At 38.7% G+C, this 15,028-nt stretch overlaps 1 protein-coding gene across 4 annotated transcripts in view; it reads right to left on the reverse strand.

The window, feature by feature from the left end:
* Positions 1–32: 32 nt before the first annotated feature.
* USP37 (ubiquitin specific peptidase 37) overlaps positions 33–15,028 on the reverse strand; it is an 85,534-nt gene continuing 70,538 nt past the window's right edge. For all 4 annotated transcript variants that reach the window (XM_034655176.1, XM_034655178.1, XM_034655177.1 and 1 more), the window contains 6 exons: positions 13,497–13,663; positions 10,253–10,313; positions 8,103–8,218; positions 5,812–5,881; positions 5,243–5,381; positions 33–4,729 (listed from right to left, as the gene is read on the reverse strand). In XM_034655176.1, the coding sequence (XP_034511067.1) occupies positions 4,642–4,729; positions 5,243–5,381; positions 5,812–5,881; positions 8,103–8,218; positions 10,253–10,313; positions 13,497–13,663 (641 nt within the window). In that variant the 3' untranslated portion in view covers positions 33–4,641. The remainder of the gene's footprint in view (positions 4,730–5,242; positions 5,382–5,811; positions 5,882–8,102; positions 8,219–10,252; positions 10,314–13,496; positions 13,664–15,028) is intronic.

Here is a 15,028-nt window from a genome sequence, read left to right on the forward strand (position 1 = left end):
AGTCCTTTCCAGAAATAACAGTCAGACCAACGCAAGGTTAATAAAGGCTTTAATTTCACACACACAAAAAACTCTATGCATAATTTAAAAAGGAAACAAAAACAAGGAAAAACCGTAAAGGATACAGAGGAACAGTTCTGCTAAAACACAGATAAAGTGCCGCTCCATACGAAACAACATAAAGAATCAGAATCAAGTCACTCTGAACACAAAGAAAGAAAATCACCTCACAAATAATGTGGCCAAAGCTGCCAGCAAATCTGGTAGTGGCTCAATCAGGCAAAGTGTAGGACCCTTCCTTCTGTTTTCCTCTCTATAGCATAAGTAAACAACACTGACAACAGGCCAGAGGAACTGGGATGGAAGGACAAGCTCAGAGAGGGAGGGAAAACTGGGGACGAAGGTGTGTGGTCTCACTCCCCATAGCCCCTCTGTTCTTGAAACAGGCCAGGTCAGTTGACGGCTCTTGTTTTGGCATTTGACCTACCGAACTTGGGTCTTGATCCAGACCCTCATCCCCTCTATTGTTTCACCAGTGAACGTGCCTATACTTTGAACCTCTTAATGTACTGTAAGGAAAGTCCAATGTTACTAAAATCAGCTGCTTATACTTATACTGGCACACTTTTTATTAAAAACTTCAAAACCTCAGACATTTAGCACACATGGAAAGAAAAGTTTACTGGGTATAAATATGATACAACGGAAAAGACTGCCTGAAGTCTAGTAATCAAAGCATGCCGTACAGGAGTCAGTGATTGTGGTGACACAGCAAAGGAAAGGTCACGAAACTCTCAAGGCCTACCAAACTGTAGTTTTCCAATAAAATATATATGTTTTTCAGATGTTAATAAGACATACCAATAGAGACAAAATTAGAATTTTGAAGTACTGCATTCAGAAGACATCAGATGGCAGAAACCCATTAGTTTTTGTACACACTTGAAGAGAGCATTACTCAGTGGTAAAGCAAGATGGGGAGAAGGAAGAGGGCACGCCTGTGTTTTGGGGACACTTATGGGACTTGCATCTGGTACTGGGTTGTTGGTTTTTCTAAAAATCTCCATATATATACAAGATCCAAATGTACGTGGGAGATCTAGCTCTGTTTCCCTGACTGAAAACAAAGACTGCCTATGGGGGCGCAGGGCAGGGGTGCCAATTAAATCAAAAAGCAAAAAAAAACAAAAAACAAAAAAAGTTTGGATGACGAACAGCATCCACTGCAGTCACTTCAGAGGACAAAAGTAATACTTTTAATATAAACTCTTTCCAGATCATGGATGAGTTTACAAGCTTTTTTCTGTGTTTCCAAACCTCACCCCCATGCTCTCTATACTCGTTAACACTCCACTACATAGACACTGCCAAAAATCTCTTCCATTTAGGTATTTCCAAAAAGTTTTCCTGATACAACTCTATCTGTTGCTGTACGCATGTAGTTATGTTGATACAGTTACCTAACGGTAACTGCAGTCTGGAAGAGTAAGTAAATTCATGAATTCACTGGCTGAGGTGTTTATTCTTAAAGTCTCTCTTTTGGAAGAATGCTACACTTGAACAAGAAGAGAAGTAAAGAAATGTATAGTCTTAATATTTGCCTCCCAGAGTTAATCAGCTGATCTGTAAATATCACTGTATACTTTAAAAAATGTAAACACATTTACATCTGTTACATCTGTTACTGAGCCATTAAAGTTAGGCCTGAAATTAACAGACCATGGCAAGTAAACAAATAGCTTTTGGAATCAAAATATAAATAGAAGAACAATTCATAGACTTGCTGCTTCTTATCCTATCCTGCTGAGACAAAAAGCATGAGTGTGCACACACATATGAATACATTCCCCACAAAAGAGTCTATCTTCTCATGGGCCTAAATTATAGTCATGGGCCTAAATTTAGTCATGTCCCCTACTAAAGGGACAGCAGCCATCTGGCCACATGCAACTTCCAATTCTCCGTAATACTAGGTGATAAGAATCAGTAAGTTTGAATTTTAGTTTACTCTTTCCTTCCAAAAGATTTCAATTAAGATCAGCTGTCTGCAGAACTAAGTGGTGTCAAGTTCCAATTCAATGTCATTTAAAGTAATGTAACCACATTTGGTACTTTTAACAGAAAGGGGACTGTGTAGGCTGCCTGGGACTGAAGCACTCTGCCCCTATCTGACTTGTCCCTTCCTGGCCCCAACACACCAATTGCCCCATTCCCCCAATTCTGAGCAAACTGATCATACTGTGCAAAAAACCCCCCAATATATTATCTATTTATAATTTTTAAATATATACAACCAGCTCAAAAAAACGATAAACCCCTTCAACGTGGTCCAGCTGAAATTTCCATCTGTAGTCATGAACCCAAATGAGAAGTAAAGCGTAGTGGAAGGGGGGATAAAGGAGCACAGGGAGAGAGGAAGGCTGACCAGACCACAACAATGCACAGCTACCAAGGAAAACTCAAGTCCCAAATTTGCAAGCGTATCAGCAGTAAGATAATTCATTAACCTCAGTAACCTATTTTCAACTAGCAGGCCCAGCGCAAGAAATGAAGATCAAATCAAACCAGGTTTCTGAGCCACGTGTACTTCTAAACCACACACACGCACACGCTACAAAAAGCAAGTCAAATGAGGGTCCTCCATGGGCAACCAGGCTTATGGCATCAATTCTATTTTTTTTTTTAATGCCCTAATGCATCCCCCACTTCAAAACGTTTCCAGTCATTTTTAACAGCACCCCTCGAAGCTCTCAAATGCAAACACGTGGAAGAGAAGTCCTAACTCGCTATAGAATTTGATCACCACTTCACTCATTTTGGAGAAAACCAGTTATTTTCCAGCAAAAGCTATAGTTTTTAAAACAAGTATTTTCCTCTGCTTTATACTCCTCATGCACAAGGGACCAGCACACCATTTCGGAAGGTTCACTGCAGTAGTGTATAGGTAAATGGTAGGAGGCTGAACTTTCATCTGTAGTTAACACCCACGTGCTAGGGCATTTACAATTTAAACAATGAGAATTTTTGAACAAGTTACGGGGTCAGAACACGTCCAAGTGTGGAGCTCTCTTAAGGCAATCTTCTAGAAAAGATGTTGCACTTTCTGTGATGATGGACTTTTAACATGTTTCCTCCCCTTGAAAAATTGATGTGGTTTTGTCCCTACCTCAGAACTGAACCAAGAAATCCCCCCTTGTTGATAACAAAAGCAAGTAAAACATGAAAGAAAATACTGAAGGTTTCATTTTGTTACACTTAACTGTGTGAACCTAATGATTCCTGGGCTTACAAAGTTATTTTGTGGATAGAATTCCCCTCTCGAACTCATTCTTTATATGGTTTCACAAGCTGCTTAATATCCAAGCTGGTTATGCCAGCTGAGTGATAATGCGGCACTTAATGTTGCACTCCCACTTAGCCTCAACTCAAAGCACCTAAAAAGATGAAACATATTATGCACCGTCGTCGTTAGTCCTCGGGATTACCTAAACCAATCGCATTCTAATTCTCGCCCTGTTTTAAAGGCAAAGCCAGAGAGCAAATGATTAAATGCTTAAGCTTCATCCTAAGCTCATGTAATTTCCCACTTGCAGTAGGGTTTCTAGTGGTCCAGAATTTTTAGCTTTAACAAGAATCCTCATCCTGACCTCTCCAAGTATGAGAGACAGATGCTAGCATTCTTCCTTATCCCCAAGTGTCCTTGCTGGGGAATTCCAATTGGGATATAATTTTCCTACCTCTTAAATTTTTGGTTGCAATCTAGTAGGGTAATGCTTGCTCCATGGAAGAATGATACAGAAGAAAAAGAAAAGATTCTATCTTCACTACCATAATAATATAGATATACAATTAATACACTGTGTGAAGGAATCCTTTTTAAAGAAAATACGATGCATACAATGAATACCAAACGGGGAACCATAACCCATTCCAAAGCACCAACAATCCATTTCTTGGGACTGCATGTAAACAGCAAAAGCATTACAAATCCATGAAATAATTTTCTAAAAAAAAAAAGCTCCTCATGTCAGGTGGCAGAAATGCCTCTCCCTTGCAAGGAGGACAAACTGTCATTAGTGTAACATGGAGAGCTGGCTTTCCAGTGAACTTTACTAATAAGAAACACACATGAAAGATTATAGACTTGAGTGAAACTACTCAAGGAACAGAAAAGCTAAATGCCAACTGATATGTACATCTTTATACATCTCTCAGGTGAATGGACTCTTTGACACCTTCATTTCTTCTCCAAACTGCTGTGCTATTAATTTTGAGCAGGCATACTACGGTGGCTCATCCTAACTCTTTAAGGCTCCATTCATTCCACATATATGTGTGTGCATGTATGTATGTACATATATATATATATATTTACAACATGTATTCCTAAGACAAAAGGAAGTGCCACTCTTGTAGGAGAAAAAGAGGATCACAGCTACAGATGTGAGACCAAAGCTTCCATAAAACAATTAGCATGGAGCGTTCCACATAACTGCAATTTTCGTCTTTTGGTTTGGCCCTGAGCTGTTTGTTGCTCCCGCATCAAGTAGAATTCCAAATTCTCCTCGGGCAGAGGAAAGGTTAGGTGGGCAGCAGTAGAGGGAATATGCAGTGCACACTGCCAACCCAGCAGTTTGTTCCTCACAAGGCCTGACGGGTGGTCTTCCCCACTTCCATGCTAAGTGCCTGAGAATTCTTTTCCGTTTCCAGCAGCTCATCAAAGATCTCCCTTAAAATAAAACAAACAAGAAATAAAACAGGAAATCCAGTGAGCAAAGCCAAAGGACAGACAGAAGATAAAGCCTGCACAGTCCCATTTGGTGCCTTAATTTTATTAAATAAGCAGCTCATTCATTTGATCACTATCTTAACCCCAAGTGGAGATTTTTGAGAACGTTGGGGGGACAATGGCACTGGCTACCCCTGATAATGATGCTGTGTAGTTTCCATCCATCCATCCATGTAACTTAGACCTTCTAACTGATACAAATGCAAGACCAAAAAGGTTTATGATAGGACGGCTTTATCATCTAACAGTCTTAAGTTCCACACCTCCGACACTACTGTGAGATAAGTAATTAACATGGAGCTAAGATATCAAAATATAAGCCCTAAGCAAAGATAACAAAAATCAAAAACTGTCAACCAATAAGTGATGGGCACAATTCGTCCTTACAGGGGGAAAAAAAAAAAGAGTTTGAAAGATGTTTAGCCCACAGCTCCAGACCTGGCAGTTTCTTACTTGTGCATATAAAAGAAGATATAACCACTCCGGTCCCGATCGCTCTGCACGGAAGCCTCTTGGATTTTAGATACCTCGAGATCATTGTAAGTAAACCATGCCTGCTTCTTAATGTCGTACACATCACTAATGTAATGACCTAAAATAAACAAAATCTTAAAATTGTAGTTTTTAAAACACACCGCATTTTTTTTAGGTACAGGAAGTTTTGGGGAGAGAGAAACAGCCACGCCATCCACCCCATCCCCAACACTGTTTCCAAAAACCATTCAGAAAACATGTACGGGAATTTAAGGGAGAAATGTACTATACCAGGACAACTTTTCTGATAAGTACAGATGTATTTACACACACATATATAGGGGAATTTGGGTCACTTATAAACAGAGAAATAAAAAAGTTGCACTTTTAACACTGAATTCACATTTAGTGTGATCAAAGGAAAGACTTTAAAACTTTTTCTTAATTCATTCAACCTACAGCTCACAAAGCTAGGCACAGAGCAAACTAACAGGGTTACATGCTGGCTACTTCATTTGTAAAATGCTGAAATCATAATGTCCATTTACCTGAAGAAGAGGTGCTACCAATGTGACTGACAACACTGATGAGCCGATAAGAATGAGGAAGATTTCCTGTCTGGAAAACAGAAGTGGGCATGACTTTTAACTCTTCATTTGAATAAAAGCAAAACACTAAATTTAAATTTATTATCAACGCTAACATGGCTGAGTTTCAGTGTGTGTGTAGTCAAACTCAATAAAAAAAAATCCAGTGGTTGTATTGTTCATACCTTTTGACCCAAGAATTCTCCCAACTAAGAATTTATCCTAGGAAAATAATTCAAAAGGAGAAAAGAGTACATGTATAAAATTATTCACTGTAGCATTATCTATAATAATGGAAAGCTGGAACTGACAACAGGCCCAATAACAGTTGAACGATTAGTGGTATACCAACTCAACGCAGTATTATTCAGTGGGTCAGCAACACATTAACTTGTTTTTCAAACCCACATGAATGCACACAATAATTACAGCTCTATAAAAACAGGTATGTTAATGATTAAGTACTGGAAAACAAAATGAACAAAACGAAAACAGCTGCGGTGGTGCCGTAGGGATTACGGAAAAAGTTTTACATTTTAAATATTTTTTTAAATGCTATTAAAATACTGTTAGTAGAGGGGCGCCTGGGTGGCAGAGCGGTTAAGCGTCTGCCTTCGGCTCAGGGCGTGATCCCGGCATTGTGGGATCGAGCCCCACATCAGGCTCCTCTGCTAGGAGCCTGCTTCTTCCTCTCCCACTCCCCCTGCTTGTGTTCCCTCTCTCGCTGGCTGTCTCTATCTCTGTCAAATAAATAAATAAAATCTTTAAAAAAAAAAAAAATACTGTTAGTAGAAAAACTGTAAAAGCCTGGAAAGTGACATTCATGCACTGCAGGCAGCACTACAACGTACAAATTCGGGGAAGGAATACAGGTATATGTAAATGAGAAACCATTAAAACATTTCTCAATTCTGAAGCAGTAATTTACTTCTGGGAATTTACTGAAAGAAGAAAATCCTAATTATAGAAAACATTACAGTCATCCACAGTTCCTCGATGTATTTTTTAAAGATTTTTTTCTTTTTTAAGTAATCTCTACACCCAACATGGGTCTCGAACCTACAGCCAAAGATCAAAGGTTGCACATTCTACCTACTGAGCCAGCCAGGCACTTTCCCATGTAGTCTTTATTACAATGGAACAATAGAAACTTAAATACTCATGGTTAAAAATTAAATGAAATAGGGGCGCCTGGGTGGCACAGCGGTTAAGCGTCTGCCTTTGGCTCAGGGCGTGATCCCAGCGTTGTGGGATCGAGCCCCACGTCAGGCTCCTCTGCTATGAGCCTGCTTCTTCCTCTCCCTCTCCCCCTGCTTGTGTTCCCTCTCTCGCTGGCTGTCTCTATCTCTGTCGAATAAATAAATAAAATCTTTAAAAAAAAATTAATGAAATAAATAGTATGTTGATTTGAGGCAATATAGTATATATGGCCATTAAAAATAAAATGCTTATAAATAATCTTTAACAAGCAAGCAGAATAAAAATTGTACTTATGATGTTTTAAAAGCACACTTGGAGGTAGGGTTGACAAAGTATCATGTAAAAATGCTAACTAGTTGTGTTAGGATAGTGGAGTTCTAGGTAATTAAAATTGCAAAAATAAAAAAAGGAAAATGGAAAAAAAAGCAATTATTTCAGAAAAAAGAAAGGCAAAAAAAGGTTATAATGTGTTCTGGTTTAATGTCATTAATCCAGTAGTTTTTACTGAGTAACAACCAACTTGTTTTGTTATTTCACTTTAAGGGCAACATAGTTTTGGCAAAACTACAAGTGAATTAATATATATATATATGACATCGAGAGCCATGTTATGCAGTTACCGCCTTACACACACAAGAAAGAAATCTTTCTAGTTTTGTTTCATTTTACTTTGAATCTTGTTTATAAGAAATGAGCACAGGGCACCTGGGTGGCTCAGTTGGTTAGGTGTCCGATTCTTGGTTTTGGCTCAGGTCATGATCTCAGGGTCCTGGGATCAAGCCCTGCGTTGGGCTCTGGGTACAGCAAGGAATCTGCTTGGGACTCTCTCTCCCTCCCCCTGGCCCATACCTTTACTCACAAGCTCTTTCTCTCTCTGAAATAAATAAATATATAAAATCTTAAAAGAAAAAAAAGAAATGAGCAAAGGACGAGAGAAAATGAGCATTTGATGGCTGCCATAGCGGATATAACTGTGGGGCCTTGGAAGAGAAATAGCAGGAGGAGTGATGCCAGCAGCCCGAGCGGTCCCACTTAGGGAGCAAGCAGCCTACCTCTGCATTTCTTTTCAGTTCCTCCGCTTCGGCTTCTGTGTACTCCATGTCTAAAACATCCTCATTGCCAGAGTCCTCATCGGAACCCAACGAATCCAGAAAAGAGTTGTTAAACTCTGCAGAATACAAAGTGTTGTAAAAGTTCTTAGAATAGACACAAAGTGGTATGATTAGAAGGATAAAAAAACAGCTTGGGGTACATATTTTATCATCTTAAGGAAACCTAAAACATTATTAGGGTTTCAATTTATCCAGCCCACTCCAGGGAATAACAATTCAGGTATCAGGTATCTATAAAAGAAATGTCCCTTTTCTTTTAAATATATTTATATGAAAGGGATATAATGCTACTAAGAAAGGAATAAAACTGAAAAAAAGATTATGATTTTACAGATAATCCAATTTCACTAAATTTCACATTATATAAACTGTATGTTAGATTTCAAGTACTTGGTGTATATTGTAGGTGCTCCCAGCAAATACAAATGATCTCACAGAAAAGCGACCATAAAAAAATTAGTATCCCTTCGTGCTCTTCAAAATTAAATCTTTTGAAATTTAAAAAATAGAATGGAAATTTAACCTTTGTAAAAGTATTTTATTTATTTGGTGAGGGGAGAGAGAGAGAACACAAGCAGAGGGAGAAGAAGCAGGCTCCCTGCTCAGCAGGGAGCCTGAGACTCCGAGCTCCATCCTAGGACCCTGGGATCATGACCTGAGTGGAAAGCAGACACTCAACCGACTGAGCCACCCAGGTGCCCCTGGAAACACTTTATTAAAGAAAAAAGCGGATCTTGGATTCAGTTGTTAGTGTAATGTATTTTAGTGAAACTTAAGTTAAAGATTAAAAGTGTTTCCACTGGCAGATCCATCTTTACTAATGACTTTAAATAAAGAATCCCAGGGTGGGGGGAGCCCTGGGTGGCTTGGTCGGTTAAGAGGCTGAGTTTGGCTCAGGTTATGATCTCGCAGTCCTGGGATCAAGCCCCTCTTTGGGCTTCTTGCTCAGTGGGGAGTCTGCTTGTCCTCCTGCCCCTCCCCCGCTCATGTTCTAATAAATAAATAAAATCTTAAAACAAAGAATCCCAGAATCATTTGTACTTGTGTCTCTTTGCTTTAAAATATAATTAATTCCGCTCAAATTGCAGAATAGAATTATTTATAAGACATGAACACCTAAGAATGGGCAGAACAGAAAAAGAGACTGTAATATCAGAATTCTGGAAGCTAGAAAGTAGATGGTGACTGACTTAGCAGACCTAGGAGAGCCAAAGCCAAATCCTAAGCCAGTAATGGAAAAGTTGAGAACCAATCCAATTTACATCACAGAATCTTGTTCAAAAGACATACAACTTCAAAGTACCAGGTACCCTTAAAAGCGGAGGCTAAGGAGGAGAAAAAAATAAGGATCTGATGAAAAGAATTTGAGAAACAGACTCCCAGGATCCCCTTTCTCCCCACTTCATGCTGCTGAGCAATGACAGAAGTCTGGAGTTTCATCCTCTGGAGAGGGTAAAACAGTCTCTGGATTGGGAGATGCCAGGCACATACTGAGAACAGGGGAGTAGACCACAGTTTGCACAGTGAAGGATGAATATAACCCCCAGCCCTATTCCTATACTTGGCTCCCAGAACTTTGGCAGCCACATCTTGTACCTTTAGGCAAAGGCAAGAGATTAGAAAACTCTTTTTTAGGAATCTGACCAGCTCAAGAGAAAGGCCTAAATAACATTAACATCATCCCCTAAACAGTCCCACCCCGTAAAACTCACAGTTGACAAGCCCTAGCTATTCATGTGCTCAGGGCTTCCAACCAACCTTTTAGTCTCCTTTTTTAAATCACGAACCCACAGCCAAGGATTACTAGGTATCTGAGGAAAGTCTCTAATAAGAAATATAAAGAGCATAATAACTACCAAAGGACACAGTAGCTGGAAGAAACAATCTATTCAGGGAGAAGAAAACTTCAAATAAACAAACAAATGAACTATATTTAATACCCTCAGAGATTTGAGATGGTATTGCTTCTATGAACCCCCTCCCCCCAAAACTTACAAAACAATTAAATCATTAAAAATAATATGTCAAATGCTTTTGTGTGTGTGATACATTTCACCATTAAAACAATGGGATTAAAATAATCTCCACACCTTGAAGACTTAACTCTGTTGCTCTTTTGAGGTCATCATCTTCTTTCTGTTCCCAAGCTTCCTAAAGGGATAAGAACACAACTAAGGTATTTAAAAAGGTATTGAATAAACTTATTTAAGGAGTATAAAATCAGCTGCTTTGGAAGTATTTGCTAATAATGTTTTCCGTAATCTTACAAATGTTTGGAATATGACCTTTTGAGGGATGTGGAGAAATTCTTTGCTTTTTTCAATGCTGCCCTCTAAAACGCCTTGGGAGTTAAAAAGGCTTTTACATGCTATCTCCTCTAGTCAGTGACATTTGGCTTGCTAACCAAAAGCCATTCACTGTGACATTATGTAATTCCCTTTCTCCTTCTATGTATGAAACACCTGGTATATAGCAGAATCTACTAGGCAAACTGCTGTTTTCTTTCCTCTAATTTAGAGACTTTGCCAATTTTCATGGTATAAACACTCCCACTGTGGCCAATTTTAAGCTACCAACGTGATGCTGAGTGCAGAGCTGGGAAGAGGTGTGTACAGCCGAGCTGATGGTGAACTGGCTCTAGCGTATGGCTGACCCCAAGTCTGTGACAGCAAGATAAACAGTATTTCCACAAGATCATTATGCAAATACTTCTCTCTTGTTCTTTAAAAAAAAAAAAAGACACATACTAGCTACATGGTGAATATGAAATGAATTTGTTGACTGTTGAGTTGGCTGTTATTTCTCTAATACACCTGAGGTTCTCTAAGAAAAACAAGTACCTTTGAAATTGTCTCAGGTGGATGACTAACTGTAAAAGTATGGAAATATTGCCTGTAAAAAAAATTTCCCTCTCATCTGCAGAGAAAATATAATTTACAAACTTCATGCATAAATGAAGAAAAAAATGTAATTTAAGCAGAACTGTTTTATACTTTTCTCAAGTCTAAACTTGTTTTTAAGGTTACTAAAGTATGTAAGAAGCTCAGAATGAGCTTTCTGCCTTAAAGTCCTGGGAGCAATAATACTGTATTTAAGAAAGAAACAGATATTCTGGAATACAACAATATTGTATTCAACAAAGAAAGAGATATAAGAGGAAATATGATTACTTAAACTTATCCAGATATAAAGTCTATGTGGAAACCCAGGTAAGAGAGTCTTTTAGCTATTAATGGAATGATGCAGGTAAACCAAACTAAAGAAACCTCATCTTACATTTCTCAGATGTGAGCATAGGTTTATAAGATAGTTTTAACTGGGTCAGCTCTCAGGAAATAGGATATACGTCTTCTGCATATGAAAAAGAGGGGTGCTGAATTTTTTCTTTTTCTGCACTATAAGGAACTATTGTTAAGAAATCAGACGGTCTTTTGGATTAAAAATAAGTTTTCTTTTTTTAAAAGATTTATTTATTTATTTGACAGAGAGAGAGAGAGAGAGAGAGAGAGAGAACCAGCGAGAGAGGGAACACAAGCAGGGGGAGTGGGAGAGGAAGAACCAGGCTCCCAACGGAGGAGCCTGATGTGGGGCTCAATCCCAGGACTCTGGGATCACGCCCTGATCAGAAGGCAGATGCTTAACGACTGAGCCACCCAGGCACCCCTAAAAATAAGTTTTCTAAAACAAACGATTACTATCCATTATTTGTAAAGTAGGTGACATAAATGCATCTTGATGGCCAGGAGGCTAGGAAGGTACTTCTTGTAAATAAAAAGATACAGAACAGCTGGTTTGGAAATCATTTTAAAGCAGCAGTTCTCAACCTTGACTGAACACTAGAATCACTGCAGGAAGTTTTAAAAAATGAAGGAAGCAAGTAAGGAAGGAGGGAAGAGAGGGAGAGAGGGAAGAAGAAAGGAAGCAAGAAGGAAGGAGGAAAGGGAGGGAGAAGGGAGGGGGAGAAAGAGACAGAAAGAAGAAAGGAAAGAAATCTAGATGCCCAGACCACAGCCTAGGATCAATTCTATCAGAATTCCTGAGAACAACCCAGGCAACAGTATTTTTTAAAGCTCCCCAGATGATATTAATGTGCAGTTAAGGTTGAACCCCACAGTTCTAGACAAATTAGATTTTTAAAAAATATTTTATTTTGGGGGCGCCTGGGTGGCGCAGTCATTAAGTGTCTGCCTTCGGCTCAGGGCGTGGTCCCAGTGTTCTGGGATCGAGCCCCACATCAGCTCCTCCACTAGGAGACTGCTTCTTCCTCTCTCACTCCCCCTGCTTGGGTTCCCTCTCTCGCTGGCTGTCTCTGTCAAATAAATAAATCAAATCTTAAAAAAAAATTTAAAAAAATATTTTATTTTTAAGTAATCTTTAAACCCAACATGGAGCTCGAACTCACAACTCCGAGATCAAGGGTCGCACGCTCCACCAACTGAGCCAGCAAGGAGCCCCAAGACAAAATAGGTTTCTTAATCTGATTATCTGTAAACACTAAAACCGTGTGTTTTTTCTAGGGAGTTTTAGTAAATTTTTATTACTAACATGATTTGGACGGCACTGGATTAGTCAACCGTGACATTACCTTTTAGTCAGATACGTCAGGCAACTGCAATGGTGCAATCACCCAGCTCTGGCAAATAAAAGCATGAAGAACTAAAAATTTAAGAAAAGATTATTATACGGGGCGCCTGGCTGGCTCAGTCAGTGGAGCGTGCAACTCTTGATATCGGGGGTTGTGAGTTCAAGGGCCATGCTGGGTGTAGAGACTACTTAGAATCTTAAAAAAAAATAGATTACTACATAAGAGCAGATAAATTAGTCAATGGGTGAAATCTGAAATTTCAGATACTATTCAGATAATATTCCTGAGAATTTTATGTTCAAATAATTCATAGAAAAGGATTCATATTGTGAGAAAGTGACCAGAACAAATACAATGCCTTAAAATATTAGTGATAAAATCTTGGCGGCATGCTGGCTTTTTCTGTAGCTTGCAAAACAAACTTGGACTGGGGATGATCTCTAATAACCCACCTTGCTTTGGCATGCAATGAATTACAGTAATGGGAGGTAACTGACAATATGTTTTGTCGCATTTGGATTTTCAAAAACAAAAACCAAAAAACAAAAACCTCCAAAAAACAGCTATCACTGTTCTATTCAAACGCAAGGCAAAGCTCCAAACAAAATCTGTTTTGATGTATCAATGATTTACTGTATGTAAAATCACCCAGAATAATGCTTGACACACAGCAAGTGCTTAACACGTTAGGTGTTGTTATTACTGGGAAAGACAGGTGTGGAGAAAATAGCAATATGATTATCTCTTACTTGCTCTTGAAGGCTCTGAGCCAATGCCTGCTGAAGCTCTTGCTCTTCCCTTTCACGCTCCATATCATACTGCTGGAGCCAATCGACCTCTCCTTGAGATCCTTCTGGAGTTTTGTTTTCTTTATTCTCATCACAGTCTTTAGTTATCTCCGTAAAACTGGCAGAATCTGAGAAAGCACAACAGAACATAACTGGGAAATCCTCTCTAATAAACCGAAATCTCTGGATTAGAGTGACATCTACTGTTCAGAGAGTAATTTACCTGAGTCTCATACATGAGTTGCTTGGGGACATACAATTTCATCTTACTGCACATAGATCATGGTTTCTCAATCTCAGTACTACTGACATTCTGGGTGGATAATTTTTTGTTGTTTGAGGGGGCTGTCTTATGCACTGCAGAATGTTTAGCAACATCCTTGGCCTCTACCTACTAGATGCCAGTAGCACCCCCTCCCCCAGTACTGACAACCAAAAATGACAGACATTGTCAAATGTCCCCTGGGGGACAAAACTGTCCTTGATTATCACTGATCTACTGCAATGGTTCTGAAACTTAACCAATCATCAGAAGCATTATCGTTAAGAATGGAGGAGAATTAACAGCCATATTCACAGCCCATGATAATGTCATATGACCAAGTACCAGGAATAAAGTTGTTTAGAGTAAACAAAATAAGAATTAGGCTAGAATGATTATGCTAATACTGAGATTTTTTTCCATTATTAAATTGTATGTCAAATGAGTATATTTTCACATTAATAATCAAATAAGCCTTGTATGCATTCTAAAGCAAAAGAGCTACATGAAATGTGTAATAAACACCTCATGTACTGCACAAGGAAATGACAATATATATGTTTAAAACATTCATCCAAGGAGATAAGAAAAAAAAATCTTTCATTTCCTCCTGTTTCTTCTCAATCTCTAGAACACAGCTAGCTAGGATAAGCAGTATGGTCATGGTTTTGTTCTGGTGAAACAGATTTTGTTCTGGGAGAACAACAACATTTCACTATAATTTTAATACAGATAAGAGGGGGTAGATAAGGGCTTTCTTTCTTTCTCTCTCACTTTACAAAAGCAAAAATTCTCATCTTAATGGGAAATTCTCATAAAAGAATTTGGTCAACAAAAATTAACTTTACAGATTCATTTTATATGGATTGCTTTAAAATCGTATACGCTTGGGGTGCCTGGGTGGCTCTGTCAAACATTGGACTTTTGATTTTGGCTAGATTTAACTTCAGGACAAGATTATCAGACGGATACAAACATTACTTAAGATCTACAGGAACAAATACAGCCTCTGAGGGGAGGGGGGTGGGGGAATGGGATAGACTGGTGATGGGTAGTAAGGAAGGCACGTATTGCATGGAGCACTGGGTGTTATAGACAACTAATGAATCATCGAACTTTACATCAGAAACTGGGGATGTACTGTATGGTAACTAACATAATAAAAAATCATTAAAAAAAAAATAAAAAAAATAAAAAAAAGAGAGAGACAGATGAGAGGCCTCAGTCAGAC

The sequence above is a fragment of the Ailuropoda melanoleuca genome, chromosome 2, assembly GCF_002007445.2.
Source record: "Ailuropoda melanoleuca isolate Jingjing chromosome 2, ASM200744v2, whole genome shotgun sequence".
NCBI lineage: Eukaryota > Metazoa > Chordata > Mammalia > Carnivora > Ursidae > Ailuropoda > Ailuropoda melanoleuca.